Source organism: Aquila chrysaetos, chromosome 25 (assembly GCF_900496995.4).
Source record: "Aquila chrysaetos chrysaetos chromosome 25, bAquChr1.4, whole genome shotgun sequence".
NCBI classification, from domain to species: domain Eukaryota; kingdom Metazoa; phylum Chordata; class Aves; order Accipitriformes; family Accipitridae; genus Aquila; species Aquila chrysaetos.
Window position 1 is genome coordinate 530,376 of NC_044028.1, and position 20,168 is coordinate 550,543.

General features: G+C 53.0%; 1 protein-coding gene across 1 annotated transcript in view; it reads right to left on the reverse strand.

Moving 5' to 3' along the window:
- Nucleotides 1–6,488: 6,488 nt before the first annotated feature.
- Nucleotides 6,489–20,168, reverse strand: part of HS3ST4 (heparan sulfate-glucosamine 3-sulfotransferase 4) — a 68,766-nt gene continuing 55,086 nt past the window's right edge. Inside the window, 1 exon segment of the mRNA XM_030002262.1 lies at nt 6,489–10,797. Within this exon segment, the coding sequence (XP_029858122.1) occupies nt 10,161–10,797 (637 nt within the window). The 3' untranslated portion in view covers nt 6,489–10,160.

Below are 20,168 nucleotides of genomic sequence, written 5' to 3' on the forward strand. Positions count from 1 at the left end.
CTGAGCAGGGAGAAGCTGGAGGCAGTGCAGCCTCTGGTGCTTTCTCAGCTTCTGCAGCTGGCCTCCCTCAGGGCCTGTCTATGCAGGTCCTGTCCATGCAGGGCTTGTCCGTGCAGGGCTTGTCCATGCAGGTCCTGTCCATGCAGGGCTTGATTGTGCAGGGTCTGCCTGTGCAGGATCTGTCCATGCAGGTCCTGTCCATGCAGGGTCTGTCCGTGCGGGGTCCGTCTGTGCAGGTGCTGTCCGTGCAGGGTCTGTCTGTGCGGGGTCTGTCCGTGCGGGGTCCAGCTGGCAAGGTCTCCGCAGCAGCCCCGCTCGGCCGCTGAGGCAGGGCACAGCCCGGGCTGGCCGGAGCAGAGCCCCTTTGGCCGGCGGGTGGGGTGGGCTGCCCCGGGCTGGGCCGTGCTCCGGGTCAGCCCTGGGGTTGGGGTCGAGCACAGGGAAGATGCTGACCCCCTCGTTCCCTCCCTGCTCTGCGCTGGAGGCTGCATGCCCTGCTCCTCCTCCGGGAAGGCCGTACCGGGGTGCCATCTAGTGCCAGACCTGCCCGGCCGTGCGGGACGCTGGGGACACGGGTGCTGCTGCCCCGGGACATGGCAAGAGCAGGGCACCCGCCTCTGTGGGACACAGGAGCCCTGCAGCTGCAGTAGTGAGGTCTCACGGAGGAGGTGGGAATCCTTTCGCTATCTCCCATAGCATGACCGGGATGTGCTGCATGGTCATGGACCGCGCTCCCTTCCCTCCCTCAGCAAGGATAGAAATGATGGCAGTGCGTCCTGGGTGCAGAAGGCAATGACTGCTTTGTCTCATGGTCATACACAGGCTCTCCCCGCCGTGCGGGATCTCTGCCCGGGTGTTATCCATGGCCCGTGTGCCTGGCCCTGCCAAGGGCCCCAGACCCCTCTGCTTTCAGACCCCCTTTCCGCTGCAGACAGAGGGGGCTGAGCATGGCCTGCTCCTGGCAGGAGCAAGGTGCTGCAGGGAGCCCGGGGTGACTGTGCCCTTGGTGTCCCCAACACACACTGGGGTTGGGGCACAACAGAAGCGGAGTGGGCGAGAGTGCCCATGCATGGCAGAGCCCCTGGTTGTAGGGTCTGCACACACTAGGTATGGTTCCTGCTGTGAGCAGCCTGTCTCTGCCAGAGCCAAGGCCACAAGCATCACTTCCACAAGCAGGAGATTCCGGTAAGAGAGGAAACACAGCTGGGCTCCGGGCAGTGAAACTAAAAGCCACAGGTCACAGACACAGTGAAAAACCTTAAAAATATTACTCAGAGGGACCAATGTCTAGGGAATTGTCATGTGAATGGAAAGATTCCCTGAAAAAAAAATGGATTTGTTAGAGGACTTGCTGTCAGCTGCTTATTTGGCTCAGATGAAATCCTTCAAGAGGGGAGTGCAGACACCCTCAGTGACCTGTGTATTCCTCACTCCTTTCATTAACTGCAACTTATTCTGCAGGTAGTTTTCTAAGATAAGGGCAAAAATCATCCATTAGCTTTCCCTCATTAAACTAGGGCTAAACCCCAGCTGAGTCCAGCTGCTTGGCAAGGCTGAGTGCTGTGCAGGGTCCCTGGGGAGGGGAAAGGATGACAGTCCCCAGGGAGGGACACCAGAGCACCGGCCGACCTGCCAGGGGCTGGGCTGGTGGTGATCGTGGCAGCCGGGGGGAGGCAGCCGGGGGGAGCACGGCTTGGTCGGCACCTGACAGGGCAAAGCAAGCTGCCCTGGCAGTACTGCCTGGTGCGCTTACGGCTTCATAACCCCTTGTCTCCTTCTGGGAAGTGTCTCCCTCTGCCACTGCCATGCTTCATTTTGCCTCTGCTAACAAGGGGCTGCAAGCCTGGCAGCTCTGTTGTAGCTGCCGCTCAGGTGCCCAGCCAAAGCACCAGCCCCCGCTCGCTGCATGCTGGCCCCACAGACTCTCAAGACAAGCTTTGAAGGATGCTTACACTATTAATGGGGTGTATTTATAACTGTTTATCTCTGTCACTTGGGTGGAAAATTGCCAGATGTGTCGTTTGCCTTCATTACGCAGACATCTCTTGTGTTATCTGGATCAGTGCTTTTAAGCGGTATGTCACTGCCAGGGAAAAGCTCATTTCTTCTGCGTCGTGTTGATGTTTGTGGGATCTGCCTTAGAGAGTATGGAGAGCAACATCCTGGAGGCAAGTCTCCGTACAGGACAGATCTCTGTCCTCCACTGCTCTGGGTATTAGTCTCGTGGAAGGAAAAGGGAGCTGAAAGCCTCCTAACTGGGGCTCCAGAGCAGCCAAGGCTGCCTGGATTGGGCACTGCAGCCTCGGAAAGCAGTACCCTGCCCCTCGGGCCGGCTTGCTGGGACGGCTGCAGGCTGGCTCCATGCCGCAGGGCCCGGCTGGCTCTGGGCAAACGCAGCCAGGCACAGGGAGGATGGGTGGAGCGGCTGGCACAAAGCAGGGCTGGTGCAGCCAGGGTCAGCTGTCAGGAGAGCAGCTGCCCTTTCCCAGGGCAGTGATGTGCTCAGCTGCCACGGTGCCAACGCCTCTGGGGCAGGGACCACCCTGGGACTGTGTCCCGTGCTCCAACACAGATTATAGTGCCTGCCGCTACTTAAGGTTACAGCATTAATTACCCTTCTTGACAGCTGTAAAGTCCAAACGGGTGCACTATCTCAACACAGAAACTTCTGTAACGATTTCCTGGAGTTAATACCACGTGCCACCTACCGCTGCTTTGGAGGCACCAGGAAAGCCACCTGACAGGGCCATTCACCAGCTGTGAGAAGTGGTCAGGAGCAGCACGGGGATTCCAGCTGGTCGCGGGGTCCTGGAGAGGACAGACACCCCATGTGCAGGAGAGGCAACTCAGAGTCATACAGATATCCATTCCAACACAGACAAGGGAGAAAGATAAGAATGGCTTAAACAGAAATAAATTGCCTCCAAATAAAATGTTTTTCCTCGTTTCCCATGATACAGTGAAATTTCTTCACGGCCAGATAGTCAGAGTAGAGTCCATTACACTCCACGCTTTTTGCCTTGAAACATAAATAGCTGCATATCATAGAAGTGTTTGTTATGAGGAAATGTGTATGCTAGAAAAAGTTAGACATTAAATCATTATTTCATGCAGAAAGATATTGCTAAAGGGAGAGGATTACTTACTATATTAATTCTGTCCTTCAGCTACCCGTACATCTCTCTGCACATAATGACTTTAGTCACAAAATGTATTGTTGAAAAAATCCCGGTTCTTCTCAATTCGATTTCCTCGGAGACTGTGCACATAGTGCGCCCTCCCTCCCAGCCCCGTGCCCAGGCACAGCACTGGGGGCAGCGGGGCAGCCCACCTCCTGGGCAGCCCACCCTGGGGCAAAGTGCAGGAGAGGACTGCAGAAGGGCCCTCAATCCTGCCTCTGAGGACAGGGAGAGGGGAGGGGATCCAGTGGCTGCGGACCTTTTCCTTCCCTGCACAGCTGCTGGGGGACGGGGGATGCCCACCTCCATCCGAGGGGCTCCTCGGCTGCGCTGAGGTGATGCCTACCCTAACCGTGAGCCAACAAACCAGCCTTCGCCTGCCAACACAGGAGCTGAGCACAGGCTGCACAGCCTGTCCTGCAGCTGGTGAGTTAGCAGCAAATAAATGTCGTCTTCCCAGTGGCTGAGGTCTCGTAGCTGTCCACAGCCCCCGCTGTTGAGGCTCCCAGCCTGGCACAAGGCAAAGCCTCGGCCACCGTCCTCTGAGGGTGCCACATCCCACAGAGCTCCCTTGCTGGGGTGTCTGGCGGATCCTCTCTGACATGGGTGAGACATGTCCTACCCCACCCAGAGCAGCTGCGGGGCTGGGTGCTGGCGGCACAGGGAGCTCTCTGCATTATTCTGCAAAGCCCCAATGTCCTTCTCCTCTGCCATCCTAGAGCATCACTAGGTTAGAGCAGAAATTCCTGTTAAGCTGTAGGTAAATCCTTCCTTTCTGAGCTGGCAGCCTCTACCCTTGCATGGAGTGCATATGGACAAGTGCTCATATCTATTGGGCTATTAGACCTTGCGTTACACCTAAAAATTTCCAAAATATCTCTGTTGGTGGTACAAAGTAACAGTGAAGTGACCCTCAAATTATTTCTTCTGATTTCAAGTCTTTTACCTGAAGTTGGAAGAGCTTCTTAAGAGGCATCAAGAATCTTCTAATGAGATTTTTTTTTTTTTTTTCAGTGAATGACTCATGGAGGGATAGTTTCTGAGGTCAGCAGAACCAAAAAAACCTGAGCAAAAGGCACCACAAAACCTGGGGAGGCAAGAGTATCGGTTTGTTTTGATGCTTCTGCCTGGAACCACTGGCACATTGCAGCCTGCTGGCACAGGGCGCAAAAGCCACCTCACCGCACCCTGCGGGGGTCACAGGCACCCGGCACTGTGCCAAGGAGGCAGCGGCAGAGAAGGGGGCTGGAAAAAGGAGTTTATTCATGCTGACAAAGCTATAACAGGTCATTGCGGGTTTGCAACCTGGCCAGCTAAATAATCCCCATGTTGCTCTCCTTCCAGGCTCGGGTGCCAGAGAAAAACTCTTTGTTCCAGTATGTGAAAGCTGATGGCTGGAGCTCTTGCCTGATGCTCCGGTTTCCCGTATTTGCTGATGTAGATGCAGAAAGCTCAGTGCTGCACACCGGATAGGGAAAAGCAGTAAGCAACAGGGTCTTATATCACCATCTAGTATGTCATCCTTATTCAAAGGGCTCTGTTTGAAACCTGGCATTGGCATATACAGAACATGTTGCATCTTTGCTGGTACCTCTTCAATCTGGTTTGCAAGACATCCTGGAGGATGTGACCTTGGAAGGCAGGCAGAATATTGAACCTGCATAATAAGAGCATCTCTGCATCGGTGGCAGCCTGTTGGGTACAGGGCAGTTAATAAATAATGAGGATGTCAAAGATAACAGCAGGAAAGTGGGAGCAGGTAACAGCTTTGCAGCCAGCTTTCTGACAGCCGCCTGGCAATGTCCAATTAAGAGGCGTGCACCGCCGCTCAGCCCAGTGCGGAGCGCGTCCAGCGCCGGCACGAGGGGTGTCGTGATGCCGGCACCAGGGCAACCTGCAGCACTGTGTTTGCAGCATGCATTCCCAAAGGTGGAGGGAGCAGGCAAGCGCTTTGCAGAGCTGCACCGGTCTTCTGGGGAGCAAATCCATGGAGGCAGCGAAAGGTGCCCAGCTATGGTGGTGGAGAGACAAAACAGCAGCAGATTGCCAGGAGGAGCAATGCTCACTGGCCCAACATGGATGGGTGTGCAAAGGGTGGTGGAGCCCTGCATGGAGCAGGGGAAGAAGACATTGCAAGAGACAGGTGGACCTGCAATGTGGGACTCGCTTTCTCAGGGCTAGCAAGAGAGGAGCACATTGGCCCTGGCCCAGTGCAGGCACTGCTGGGGCAGCTCCTCGGGGTTACGGTGCCTGCTCACACAGGTGTTTTTTTCACGGGCTGAATTATATCATGCCACAATTCAAATATTAGGAATCTGACTACATTTGAGGTGTAATTGATCTTCTGATGACTTTTTAAACATCTGGTAAGAGGGGACTGCTTTCCAAACAGCAAAATCTACACCAAAATGATCTTGATTTGAATAATAAGTATTCCATCCTTGTTTGGTAAATATACCCAGTGTTAATGGTGCTTAATGGTGCCTGTAATTGGTGTCTAAAGTTATTTAAAAGTAAATTTACTAGAAAATAATTAGCAATTTTATAGTTCACTACTTCCTAATTTTGTTGATAAAAGTTTTTCAGTGGTTTTTATCAGATGACACAATAGGGCCGTGCTGTGAAATAGGTTTTTTCAAACTAGCAGGAAATTATGCACACAAAATAAGATAAAAAATTTTTCCCCCTAATTTCTTTGCCTGGCAGCCAGCCCTCTCTCTCCTTTTATTACCCACTGATTTATCCTTAATCAGCAGCAAGTGAAACTTCCCAGGCATTGCTCAGGGATTTGTTCTTTGTGACCTTGGGAGGTGCACCCCGAGCTGCGAGGCCAATGAGGAAAGCTGCCCCCCACTGCAGGGACAATCCTGCTGTCCCCCACCGGAGGGGCACATCCTGCTGCCCCCCCACCGCAGGAACAAGCCTGCTGTCCCCAGCTGAGGCAGTCCTGGGTCTGGGGGCCGGTGGCTGGTCTCTGCCTGCAGAGGAAAGCGGGGATTGTGCTCTCCATGGGTCCCTGACCTGATCTCATGCAGGACATCTCTGGGGATGCTGCCCAACGGGTTGGAAACTCCCCCATGCCTGGGACCCTGCAGGCCGGGTGCTGGCCCAGGCAGTCCTGGTCCTGGTCCTGGTCCCGGCTGTGGCACGTGCCTTCCCCCGGCCCTTCTGGCACCTGTGGGGCCGCATCCTGCGGAGCAGGTCAGAGCAGCTGCTCAGGGCTGGACTGGCTGGTGGCGGCCGCCACTGGTCTGCCACTTGCTGGGTGTTGGTGCTGCTGGCAGGGCTGGGAGAAATGGAGCAGAGAAATGCAGCTGCTACAATGTTTTATTGTTAGTGCTGTGGGTTCAAGTGTTCAGTTCAGGATTTTCATACTGTTCAGGTACAGAGTGACACCGACAGACAGAGACGCGTTTGGGAGGAGGCAACAGCACAGCAGTTTGGTTTCAGAAAAGATTAACTCTCCATTTCCAGTCTCTGAACCATAAAGTACCAGCTTTTCCAGAACAATGAATCACCCAGTCTGTGTATAAAATTAAATATAATTTATGCTTTGTTAATTGAAATCAAATACAAAATTCAATTTCCTGTGTATTCTAATGCTGACATTTGAATAGTTTAAAAAAAAAGTGTTATTAACCTGACTCACTCTCATTTGGCAGGCCACTCTCCGGCCAGATAGAAAATAATTCCTCTGTCAAGCCCCTGCATTAGCATGGCAGACACGGGGTGCATTTCAGAAAAACAGAAAAGAGAATAAACGACCCCAGAGGCCCCCCCGTGCCCTCCACCCGCCCCCAGGGTGGGTGGCTGGCGCACCCCGCTCCCTTCCAGCGCTGCGAAGGGGCCGGTGGTGCTGCGGTGGCACCTGGGGAGGCGAGGGGGTCCCGTCCCATCGTGCTGGGGCGGTCGGTGTCCATGGGGCAGCCGCTCAGGGGTGGAAGAGTGGGCCCTCCTCTGCCGCCAGGTGCTCGGTGGCTCCTCCAGAGCTGGAGATTGCAGCCAATATAAAAAATAAACCTCTGAATATATGGCAGAACGAACGGGAGCAAGAGTCCGGGGCAGGCGCAGCACCTCCCACCACCCGCCCCGCTTCTGTAAACCATCGGGTGGCCCCTCCTGGGGGGCCCGGGGGCCGGGGCCGGCTGCGTCCTGCTCTGGAGCCCTGCGCTGGGAGCCCTCCTGCAGGACCCTCCTCCGCATCCCTGCTCCAGGGCCTTGTTCCAGCTCCAGGACTGAGCCCCAGGCGCAACTGTGCTTCATCCCAGCGCAGGACGGACGCTCCTGCCCGGCCCCGCCGCACGCCATGACCTCCCTAAGGGGGTGCTTCATTGGGTCGTAATTCTCAGACAAACATGCGTTTTCAGACCTCCTGTCCCTCCAGCAAGGGGCACGATGAGAAGAGTGACGGTGGCTTGACGGCAGTCGGGGACCAGAGGCTCTTCCCGGGAGAAGCCAGCCGGAGCCACCCAGGGAGACAGACACAGGGCAGTGCTCGGGCCGGACCAGACCAAGGCTGGGGTGTGCAGGGAGACCTGCTGGCTGGGGACAGGGGTTCTCAGGGGCTCTTTCAAGCTCAAGGAGACCTTGCTCGGAGAAGACCTGCTCCTGCTTAAGCCGTGGATGGGGGCTGAGAGAGTCCAAGCTTTCACCACAAAGGCAATGCACAGTGCCACGCAGATGGCCATAACAGCTGGGGTTGCGTGCAGCCACCAACCTGCCAGGTCCTGGCCAAGCCATGACCTGGGATGGCGTCCTGCCGGAGCCAAGCCCCTCCGGCAGGCAGCCAGGGCCGCGGGTCCTGCCGTCTCCACTGGCAGGCTCTGCTCAGCACCATCAGGGCCAGCCCGCTGCAGCGTCGAGGCTGCAGCATGCTGGGAACAGGCAAAAATTTCTGGATATCCCTCCGGTGAGGAGCCTGGACACTGGGCCTCAATAAGCCCCTCATCCTCCAACTGAATCCATCGAGCTTGCACCAAATTGTGTAACAACAGTTTTCACTTAGGAGCTGATCTGACATTTTAATAATGTGTGAAACACTGTAAAATTATTCCTATTACATACTTCCAATTTTCATGTAATAATTTCAGGATTTGTGGGACTGTGAAAAGCTATGTTATGTCAGGAGCTGTTTTTAAATCTAATCAGGCTAATAGGAACTGACATGATGCTAGCAGGGACCTTGCGGTACCCCTCCAGCATGGCCCATGGTGTAAATTTTCCAAATGGCTTCAGCTCTTTTTCATCCACTCCAAGGCACCAGCACCACTTCATGGCATAATGAACCACACAACAGGCCATGAAACTCAAAGCAGGTTCAGCTTGTTACCCAACGTAACAGTGATTTCATTTGGTTAGCTGGATCAGCAGGGATTTCTTGCCACCTTAATCAAAACTGAGTCTTGGTCCTCCCACAGCGATCTCACACTGCATCTCTGCTGCTTTCCAACAGCCAGGGACCCACCTGAAAGGGGACAGGGGACTCACACACAGCTATGCTCCACCAGGGAGGCATTCTTACCACTCGTTAAAACAAAGCAAGCAGCCAGCAATATTTGAGTGCCCTTAGAAATCACCCATGCGAAGGGAACATTTCAGCAACAGGAGATCTGCATTCTTCCTTTTGTTCCCTCTCTTTCTGTTTTTCTCTCAGTAATGGAGATGGAAACAGCGCAGCTGTGTTAAAGTGCTGCTGGCCTGCTCTCCACTGGTTCCAGCATGCATCTCTCATCACGTTGCTGGAGGATCCAGTTGGGATATGGGTTTATTCTAGTTTCTACCAGGATTTGCAAATTTGGTTGACGTGGTCATTTCCACTAGAAAGCACACATTTTTTGCGCAGAGCAGCACTTGCCCTGGGAATTAATTGCTCTTTTGTAATTCTGAAGTAAAGATGAAGGCTGCTTCCCCATTTTGCAAACCTGGCTGTCAACAGCAAGCAGCAGAGCTCTCGTTTTCAAGGTGCAAATGAAGGGCAGTGCCAGGGGCTCCGACAGTCAGCCCTGCCCAGACCCTACGCTGGGGCTGTCCCCCATGCCTCTGCCCTACAGTCAGCCCCTCGGTTCCTACCAGGAACGCCTGGCTCCAAACCACGGAGCAGGGCACAGCACGGCCTTGCTGGGGGGTGCTGCATGGGCACACGCAGCTCCGCAACGCACCTCAGCAGCCTGGCCAGGCGGTGAGACCCCCACTCCGAGCGGATGCCTGGGGATGGCCTTCGGTACGGCTTCCAGGAGGAGCGGGGGAGTCCGGGGAAGGCCCCGGTTCTGATCTCACTGAGCAGCCCAGCAAAGCAGGAATGACTCTCTTCCAACAGTGGCGATACACCCACCAGTCGGAGGAGAATTGGGCCCAGGTGTTTTGTGGCACTTGGTAAATACTAGTTTTAGTGCAACAAGTAATTGAAATGTCTGGTGCAAATGAAGTTTCTGTACATAGTTCCTCTGCAGCATAACTGGCTTTATTCCTTCCACACACAAATACCAGTGTGCATTTGAATGCACATGTCCTGAATTCACCAGATCTGGTGCTGCTGTCTGGGAAAACTCACAGCCAGGGCAGGAGAAATCAAATCTATGGGTTTTTCCCGGTGTTGCTGGGTTTTGTGAGCCACTCTCCCGCTCAGCTAGCCATGGCAGGTGGTGCTGGTCCTGCCTGCCTGGCTGCGAGGGGGACATCAGCAGTGAAATGTCGACACGAAGCATCCCATCACCCTGAGGAACCCTGCTCCCTCTCTCTCCTCCTCCTCCCACCCACCCCCTGATCCTCCTCAGCATCACAGGGGGGAGAGCCCAAATGCAACCCAAGGTGACGTGCCACTAAGGTTTCAGAGCTGGAAACGTGGGGCAGCTTTGGCTGCAACCCTGACAGCGCAAGAGTCTTGCACTCACAAGGCTGAGCCTCTAGCCCCGAGTGACTTTTGGGTCTCTAATGATGATTTGCATCTCAAAAGAAAAGAACTTTATTCCTGATTTCATGGTTCTACTTATCACTTTCTTCCTGCTCCCACTGGAAATCTTGGCCCGTCATTTGGTAAAACATGACATTGAATGGTTTGTAAAACTTCCGCAGTCTGTGGATGACGTCTGGGTCTATTTTGGGGTGAGTTCGACCCTTGGACTTGCCCAAGCACCGGGGAGCACTGCTGTCCTCTGGCTTCTTTAGACAGGGGAACCCCTTGGTTTTATTAAAATAAAAATGTTTCTCTGTAACAATCCTCTTGAGGCCTAAGAAGTCCTGGACCTTAGCCATTTCCCCAGCTGGGTCAGTGATGAGCCTCTCGCCACTGACAAAAAGGATTTGGGAGAGGGGGAAGTACTGGAGCCAGTTCTCCAAGTGCAGGGCATAGATCCCGATGCGGATTGCGCTCCAGGAGGCATCAATCAGCCCCAGGGTCCGGTTCTTGAAGGCCAGCACCTCGAAGGTGGGGATCTCTGGCTTCTTGGAGAGCGTCTGCGTGTAGTCCGAGATGGCCCGTGTGACCGGGTTTCTCACCACCACGATCAGCTTCGTGTCCTTGGCCATGGAGTGAATGCGCCTGGGGGCCTCGTTGGTCACGAAGTAGCTGGGGGTCTTCTCCATGGTGATCTGGCCGTCCAGCGTCTTGGGCATCACGTTCCTGTGCAGAAGCAGAGGACGGGTGGTTAGCAAGGTGCCAGGCATGGCCAGACACCTCAGTGTCCCTCCTGCCCCATGCAGGTGTTGTCGGGATGTTCAGAAGGAGGGATGCTGCCACACCTGTGGGCCCCAGGGACCAAAGCACTTCTGGCTTTGTTTCTTCTCGGACCCTGGACATGGTGGGCACCTGAAGTGTTAAATCAGCCTTGGTAACACATTATACAGTCAATTCGCCATAGGCATATGTAGACAAAAGTTAATTGACAATAAACCTGTACAATACCTGTCTGTTCAGCAAGCCATCTGCTTCCATTTGCTCAATTAAGCCTATTCACTTCAGAGCCTTGTACCAGAGTGGTGCAGTTAGGATTACACAAGACCTTTTTGTTATGATGACATGCTTTTAAATGTCTCAGCTAATAAAACTTAATACAGAATAAGATCCCTTGCTTCTAGTACAATAATTAAATTTATTTACTATCTTGTGTGTGAGAAAGAATGACTTTTCTTTTATCTCTAATTCACATGCTCTGTCAATAATTAATTGCTGCTGGGTTTTGAGCTTCCTGTGCAAGCACTTTTATTAGCCAAAAGGAATTTGCCTACTGGATAAATTAGCATGTAGCAAGACTTTCCTGGATAGCATATTACCATATTGTAAAATGAAACTGCAGCAAGATAGCATTTATATCTAAGAAAATGAAGAGGTAAATGCTTGTCCCAGCTGCCCCCAGTTAAAGATTATCATAGCAAGCCGGAAGGTATTAAATGATGTCCCTGCAAGAGCATTACAGCCTCTTTCACACCTCCTTGGCTGCCGAGTGCTGGAGAGGCTGGAGGGCAGTGCCATGAACCAGGCAGCTACCCACCTCCTGCTCCTGCACGCGCCGTGGCCGTGGCCAGCCCTAGCCCTGCCGCCGTGCCCACTGCCCCCAGGGCTCCACTCCGGCACCCGCTATGTCACCTGCAATAGAGATGCCCAAGTGGGAAACTGGCTGGATCCCAAAAGCTGCAAACACCCGCCTCGCCTGCCGGCAGTGACCCCGTGCAGGCGCTGACCCCAGCAGCGTGGGGGAAGCGCTGCCAGCCCCCGCCACCCTTCCCAGCACCGGGTGAGGTGAGACAACGCAGGAGGCCACGGAGCTGCGGTGGCTGCGTGTACAGCCACGTCTGTCGGAGCGCGCCCATGCAAGGCTTTCTGTACCCACAGTGTACCTGTTCAAAGGTTTTACAGGCACAGTATTGGCTGCTTCTTACGTGTGTTTTAACAATATTTTTATCTTAAGCTTCTCAAATACTTGTACCTAGGCACACCCACATGAAGCATAGTTTAACCTGTTGTTGACTAATTTGCCGTGAAGATGCGGTGCCTGATGGTGCTGCTGCCTGGGAGGCATGAGGAGGAGCGGTGTCACTAATCGCTGGAAGCACTTGCAGCAGTGGCCAGGTCTCCTGCAGCAGACACGGAGGATAGCGATGCTTGGGGTCTTACAGGATTATCCCTTCATATTGCAACTATTTTTAGTACCAACATATGGTGAGAAAACAATGTGAATAGGCTGGAAATGGTTCTGTAAGAGCACCTTGGGCACTGTCGACCGCAGCGATGCTGACGTCAAGCCGCCAAGCCGCAGGAAACAGCCATTTCAGGAATTACGCAGCTGAAGTCTGCAAGCAGAAGTGGCTGTCAGGCAAGGCCCAGCTAGATTTGCCTGTCAGTGTTGCCTTGTCTTTGTGACTACTAAATGCATCAGCTTGCTTTAAACCTCTCCGTAATTTGTGTATTTACTGCTGGTGTAATCCATCCAGCTGGGCTTGTTTTGCCAAGGTGCTGCTGGAGGAGGTGCTGGGTCTCCTGTCAAGGCAAGAGCAAAGGTGGGTTTGGTGCTGCCACAGGGCTGCTTGCGCCTTCAGCATTTTTGGGTGAAGAGGCCAGCGGGTCCCATGGCTCCCCCTCTCCTGCAGTCAGCATCTTTCCTGTTGAAAAATCTCTAGCTGAGTCCTGGCAATGGGGGTTTGTGGGGAGCAGGGCTGCAGAACTCCAGCTCACCTGTTTCAGGGCCAGCATGCCAGTGGCCAGGCCCTGCCAGGGAGCTCATCCCTCCAGCATCGTGCCCTGCCAGAGCTGCCTTCCCAACATGGCAGTTGGGTGTCTGCAGTCCTGCCTTCTGCCTGGAGCACTTTGGTGCTTTGGCCTTGCCTTGCATCAGCCATTTGAGTAGCAGTGATACACAAGGAGCATGGATCAGGTGCAATGATGCATGTTGAGGTATTTTTCTTTTAAGAAAAGCCTGAACAAATTAAGAGGGATGCAAGCACTTGGGGACTGCAGATGCTGCAGAATTACAGACTGGCTTTCCTGGGGGGGATCCAGCACCCAGATTTAACAGCCCTGTGGGAAGGAAGCATCTTTTATGGCTATCCACATCACAGCAAGACCCACAGCGTGATCAGGGATTGAGTCCTCAGGTGCCCACTGCCGTACAAATAGGGTGCCCTTCAGCTGAGCCCTTCGGTTGTGTAAGGGAGTGGTGCAAGGGATGTGCACAGAAAATGAGACCGGGAAGTTGAGCATGTGGGCAGGCAGCACTTGCCCCAAGGAGGGCTGGAGCAGAAGTGCTCCCTGCTGCCCTCCAAAAGTATCTGACAGACAGGAGAGCATCACTGATGGCCAGACCAGGGTTTCCCCTCCCCAGCGCCACGCAGTACCTACGCTCCAGCTTGCCGCCATGGCCGGGGGCAGCAACCAGTTGGGCACTGGCGCCACTGGCCGCAGGGCGCAGTGGCTGGGGACCGACCCCGCAAGGGCATCCTGCCAAGCTCCCGGGGCTGCACCGGGGCTGACCTGACTTCTCAGTCTCTGCATGATTCTGACTGGTGTTTGTATTCCCATGGAAATTGCATTCACTCAGCAGCATGTCTTGAGAGCAACTGGCCAAAGATAACCCTCAATTTCAGGATATGACCCACTGCAGAAATCTCCCTGCTGCAGAGTCCCACTCACTGGCCTTGGCAGGCACTGCCTTCACATGCACAGCAAGCTTGCAGTGCACCAGTCCTTTCTGCGTTGCCCACAAAATCCAAGCGTGGCTGTGTAAAATTTCCTGTTTGATTTTTTATTTTTTAAATATTGCTTTACAAACTTGGAGCCAAAAGGCTAAAATTTCTGCATGGAAACTAGGTCTCGGTCTTGATGTGACAGAGTGGTGAAAGGAAGGAGGAGAGCTGGGGTCTGAATAGGAGGAGGGCTGGGGGCTGCTGGGGGCGGCTCCAGGCAGCACTGCTCTGTGCAACGGCTCTCGCAGCCAGGGTGCTAATTGCTGGCAGTGGAGGAGGGGGAGCAATCCACCTCCAGCAAGGACGAGGGCCACGATCACAGGGCATCCGTTCCCCACAGCAGCACCAGACACCCCGGGCCCAGCATCGCAGGTGCGGCTCACTGGTGGGACCCAGCCCTGAGCCCATGCCAGCAGCCAACGCGGCAAGCTAAACTATCTTTTAAAAGCTGTTTAGAGAAACAGCACTGAAGAGCAGGCCAGCAAGGACCTCTGAACAATGACTCCATTTCCCTGCTACCAGGCTCTCTGTTTGGATCAGGCATTTTGCTCCGAACACACTCAGCCACAGGGGCTCAATCACTCCCCACTGTCACCACCCTCTGCTGCACTCACTCACTTGCCTGGAGAGGCACGAGCAGCACAGTGATATTGCTGGCTGCGGTTCTCCCCCCACATCTGATCTAGCCCTAACCTGGCAGAGTTCTCGCAGTGCTGCCGTCTCCCTCCTGCTGCTGCACCATCCATCATCCACCCAGATGCCAGGAGGCAACGCCACTCCTGGCTGTGCTGTCTGAGGTTTAGCCATTGCAGTCGTCTGCATGTTGCAACCTGCTCCTCCAGCGAGAGTGACTCAGGTGTGGTGCTACATTGATCTCACCAGGGTCCACGCTCCAGCGCTTAGGGCAGCATCTGGCACTGGAAACCACTTTAGCAGTGACTGGAGGCAGTTTCCAGCCCTGTTGGGATGAGTGCTGCACACAGGCTGAGCCAAAATCTCTGCCCCAAAGACCTTCCAGAGAAAGAGCAGGAGCCTGCGAGGAGGAGTGGCAGCGGAGCTGCAGGAGCCAGCGCCTGTGGCTGTCCTCGGGGCTGTGCAATCAGCCTCGGAGAACACGTGGAGGAGTGAGGCAAAAAACAGACCAGGGAATAAAGGCGCTTCCAATCCAGTGACTTTGCCCAGGGCGTTCCTAGAACAGGTTTCTATTGAACCATTAATTACCAAAATCAATGTGTTACTCTTCTGTTCCTTGCTCCACAAAATAGTTATTTTATCATCAGTTATAGCTAGTAATTTGTATGCATTTCCTTTTTAACAGATTCTATCACAACCTAGCTGCAGACCACATTTTACCCTGCTGCTTGCTGTCCTGTGCTAACACCCAGAGCACCTCCAGAGTACCAGAGCTGCCAGCCCCCAGGGACAGAGGTACCACAGCCTGGGTGGTGGCTGGGAGTTTTCCTGCCAGGTCTCCTGTCTTTGACACCAGGCAGGAAATGGGAGCCCCCAAGGAAGGACGGAGAATCTCTCAACCAGCTGTGGGATTACTCTGCCCATGCTCCTTTCCTCCTGATTGCTATCAATCACTGAAGATTTAATGAAGTCCTGAAGCAGAAAGTTTTAATATCGCTTTCCAATCTCTGTAGTTAGTGGCTACTCTAGATAAGGTTAACATGCACAGAGGTGTCCAGTCCCTCTTGTGTCTTGCTAAGTTCGCTGCTCAAGCAGCGACATCAAGAATGACATCAAGCAGCAACAGGGTCCATAGACTTGTTCCTCAGTGCTTGGCCAGTGTTTATCCTTCGTGCTGGCTCTATATTCACTGCTGTCCTGCTCCGCAAGAGTGGGAGTACGGAGCTCTTCCACCCCCTCCCTTTATCCCAACCTTCATTTTACACCATGGTAAAGCTTGAAGGGGCTGGACCAGCTCTGATGTTCCCTTTGCCAGCTCTCCACAGGAATACCTAAGGTCTCCATTCCCTGCAGGTTCTCCCAAAGCAACCCTTCCAGGCCAGGGGCATGTTTGATCCTGAGCTGATAATGGGAGAGAAGCTCTGGGGAGGGCCGACCGGGGGCTGTCATTACTGCTCCTGCGGCTGCTGCTGGGAGCTTGGATCAGTGCTTTGAGACAAGAGCATCAAACCAGACCAACAGGATTGCAGTGAACCTGTGGCGTGTGGCACTATGGGAAACGGGAAGAGGCAGCTCTGATTTTTGAGTGAAGAGGGCATCCACTGAGACAGCAGTGGACTGGATAACAGGAGAAGGAGCAGCGTGTAAAAGTCCTTCTACCTTGCAAATGGTGTTGAACTGTCAGGCAAGCACCAAACACCATTACCCCATGGTGTTCAGTTACCCCAACACCTGCGCATCAGCACCACACACTTGTTTGTGCTGTCTCAGACAGGATAAGCTGGGTTTCCTATGCAATTGTCTGAGCAGAAGGAGGGACCAGCAAAGGCAGAATTGGCTGGTGTATGCTCCTGTTCTGGTTTTGGCTGGGATAGAGTTCATTTTCTTTCTAGTAGCTGGTATAGTGTTGTGTTTTGGATACAGTATGAGAAGAATGTTGATAACACATTGATGCTTTCAGTTGTTGCTAAGTAGTGTTTATACTAAGTCAAAGATTTTTCAGCTTCTCATGCCCAGCCAGTAAGAAGGCTGGAGGGGCACAAGTTGGGAGGGGACACAGCCAGGGCAGCTGACCCAAACTGGCCAAAGGGGTATTCCATACCATGTGACATCACGCCCACTATATAAACTGGGGGGGAGTTGGCTGGAGGGTGCAGATTGCTGCTCAGGAACTAACTGGGCAAGTGGTAAGCAATTGCATTGTGCATCACTTGTTTTGTATATTCCAATTCTTTTATTATTGTCATTTTATTATTATCATTATTTTCTTCCTTTCTGTCCTATTAAACTCTCTTTATCTCAACCCACGAGTTTTACTTTTTTTTCCAATTCTCTCCCCCATCCCACTTGGAGGGGGAAGTGAGTGAGCGGCTGCGTGGTGCTTAGTTGCTGGCTGGGGTTAAACCACGACAGCTCCTCAGAGTCAGACACCCTGGCAACATGCAACAGGCTGCCAAATGTCAAAATGTGGCAACTATGAGATGCTAAAAGCTCTGCTGGACTTCAAGCAATGGACTCTCAGGCAATAGGGCTCGAGGGGACCATTGCTGTTGTCTGCTCTGACCCTCTGCATCGCAGAGGCAGACCTGCCCTGGCCCAGCCGGAGCGCTGCCTCCACCAGCACATCTGCTCTGCAGCAAGGAGCTTGGGGAGCAGAGGGGCCGGGGGGAGCTCCTGGGCTTAGTTATCACCACTAGCTGCTACTTAGCACCTCGGCTGCAGTGTGAATTGGTCTAGCCACAGCCACTAGCTTATTGGTTTTTTGTAATACATCTTTGTATCTTGTCTCTCTCCTAGCTGACAAGATGCTGTTCTGCAAATAAGTGCCTGTGGAGTCTCAAACTAAAAGCTCAGAGCAAACAGGGGCTGGCTGGGCCCTTGCCCCTTGTGCCAATGCTCTGGCTGTGCAATGAGACCAGAGGGTGTTACTGATGGTATTTGTAGTGCATTTGATCCTGCTCCCCCTGACCAGCATCTCCCTGGCACTGCGAGCTGTCTGCAGCCCCTGGGACATTTGGGCAGGTACCCAGGGACCTGGTGCTTGCACAAGCCTTCGTTTGCTCTGTATTATGGATTGTGGCTGTGATTTGTGGGTTTTTAGATGACAATGCTTTAAAAGAGATAAAAATTAATCAGAATTTAGAGGAAGTACTGCTGCTCTCCTTCACCCATGCTGCCGCGCCTGCCCATCCTGCCGCTCACAGGGGCTGGGTGACAGCCAGGAGCAGGGTTCCCTCTCCTTCCAGGCACTGCCATGCCATGGCAATAGCTCCTTCACGGACAGTTTTGTAAACAAGGATTTTGGTCCCCTCTGTCTTGCCTTTAATATTATACTTACTTAGTCTTTACTTTAAATTATGGTTTCAATAAGCTGTTGCAAATAAACCCCCAAACCTCTAAGCCTTTTCTCTGTGGTGGGGACACTTCAGACAATACACTGGAAGCAAGTGTTAGTGGCTGATGTTCAAGTATAAAACAAACACACCAGGGGTTTATAAAAGAAGCACGAACAAACTATTAATTACAACAGCTCCTTCAGATGATGTTATCACAATAAACAGGAGCCAAGAAACTGCAGAGCTAATAATCTGAAAGTGTTGCCACATTTAAGGACTGTGTTTAATTCCATGCACAATAAAGACAAATGGATAGATAGGTTGACACTGAGAAGAGACAGCAGGGAAGTAGCGATCAAGGAAAAGAGGAGGAAAAGCAGATTCAGCTTTTGCTGTACGGTTTTAAGGATAACATTGGGAGCTGCAGTGTGTCCTCGAGGCACCCCGGCCCTGCAGAGCACCAGAACTACTGCAGCTCTGGGATGCACGCACAGAAATGCTTTCTCCCAAATTCTGCCTTGTTTCAGAGTTACTTTCTGAGTGCTGCCTTTCCTAGGCAGACATACGGACTGCCTTGCTGAGCTCCCACTGTGCAAAGGCAGCTGTGAAGGAGGCTTGAGCCTGGCAGCCCCAAGAGCCAGCACGTCCTGCACATGTCCTGCTGCACACAATAGCTGTTGCCAAGCGCGCAGCAGAGAACAATACACAGCACCACCAGCTCCTGTTGTCGAGAATAACAAGGGTGTTAAACCTGGAGCAGCGGAGTCTCTGGCACGGCAGGAGCACTCCTCAGAGCAGTTACCTTCACAGAGCTGCTGCCATGTGCTCTGGCCCTAATTGCGCGCGTGCCAACAGAATGCTAACCAGCTCCGCATGCTTGGGCAGGATGCGATGCTCCGGATCGCTCTCCTCTGGTGGCTGCTGCAGAGCAATTTGCAGTGCTGCGCCAGGGGTCTGCTCCTGGAGAGGACTGCACAGCCTCTTGGACACGCTTTGGCTTTTCTTGCAGTGTTCCTTCCCCTTTCGATGCCAGGCTGGTTGATAAAGAGGCACTGCCATGCTGCTGACCACGCCTGATGCACCTCTGCAGAGCAGCCCTGGAGGTAAAGCATTGGAATGGGACATGGCTACTCATGGCCCTGCCACTGGTCTCTACCCACCTCCTGCCCCTCCTGTCTCCATTGCTACCCACCTGAAAAAGGGGGGCAATGACAACAAGCCACTGGAAGGAGCTCCACCGCCATCCTGCGTTAATGACTCCTTTGCTCGGTTACAGGGATGGGCGTCATTTCTTCATGCTTGTTGGTAGCAGCATCTCTGCGCTGTGCAATGTCAAAATGAAACTTTTATTGCCATTCCTGGGCTTGGATCCAGGAATTACCTGGTCCTCCAAGCAGATGATCAAATACGTATTATTGGGTGCTTGCTTGGGCTTTTGATATTTCTCTCCTTTCCTGTTCATTCCCCAGTGCTGTGGCCTGGCGGCTAAGGAGGGCCACGCTGCTCTGCGTGCTCCCCAGCACCCCCACCACTCCTGCAGCTCCCCAGTTGGACAGGGGACTCGCTGCGTCGCTTCTTCAAGTTTTTTGCTCTGTGCATAAAACTGGCCCCCAGCGGCTGTGTGGCGATGGGCAGGACATCTGGCTCCCACTCTCCTCCGGTTTGTGGCAAAGGCCAGCTCTAAGCCCTCATTGGGAAAATGTGCTGTAGTAATTGTTCTTAACTGCTGGCTTCAGACAAGCTCTTTATTTTCAAAGGATACATTTTATAAATTTGTGAATTTGCATGTTGCCAAAATCCCCTTGTGGTTTATTTAAATCCAGATTATCTTGTTTATTCCTTCAGTCACAGCTGTCATTTATCTCCGTGTAGGCAGCTTGTTCACGATGTTGCAGGTTTCCTGCAATCCCACTCAAAAGGAGTCTTTGTTAACTGTATTTTCATGTTCTCAACAAGAGAAAAAAGTTCACAGCAACTCCCAGGGCTTGGAGAACCACAAAGAAGGACATGGATTTGCACGATTGCTATCCAAAAGAGGCAACGGCCAGGTGCTGCAACAGTGTCACCTGCCCATGGAGCTCATCTCTGCTGCTCCTCAGGGTAGAGCAAACATCTGCTTTTGTCTTCTGAAAAGACAAACATGAAGTCATTTTCCTTTTTATTATTAACACATTCTGGTATAATCGCTTGAGCTGTCAACTGTGACCTACCAGTAATTCAGCAGGCGTGGGACTTTCAAGGGGAGAATGGCATTGCAACCAAAGACTGCAATACACATTAAAAGCAGAACCTATTTGCTGTAAGCCCCCAAGTCAAATCTCTCATTGAATTTGTTCAAACACAAATT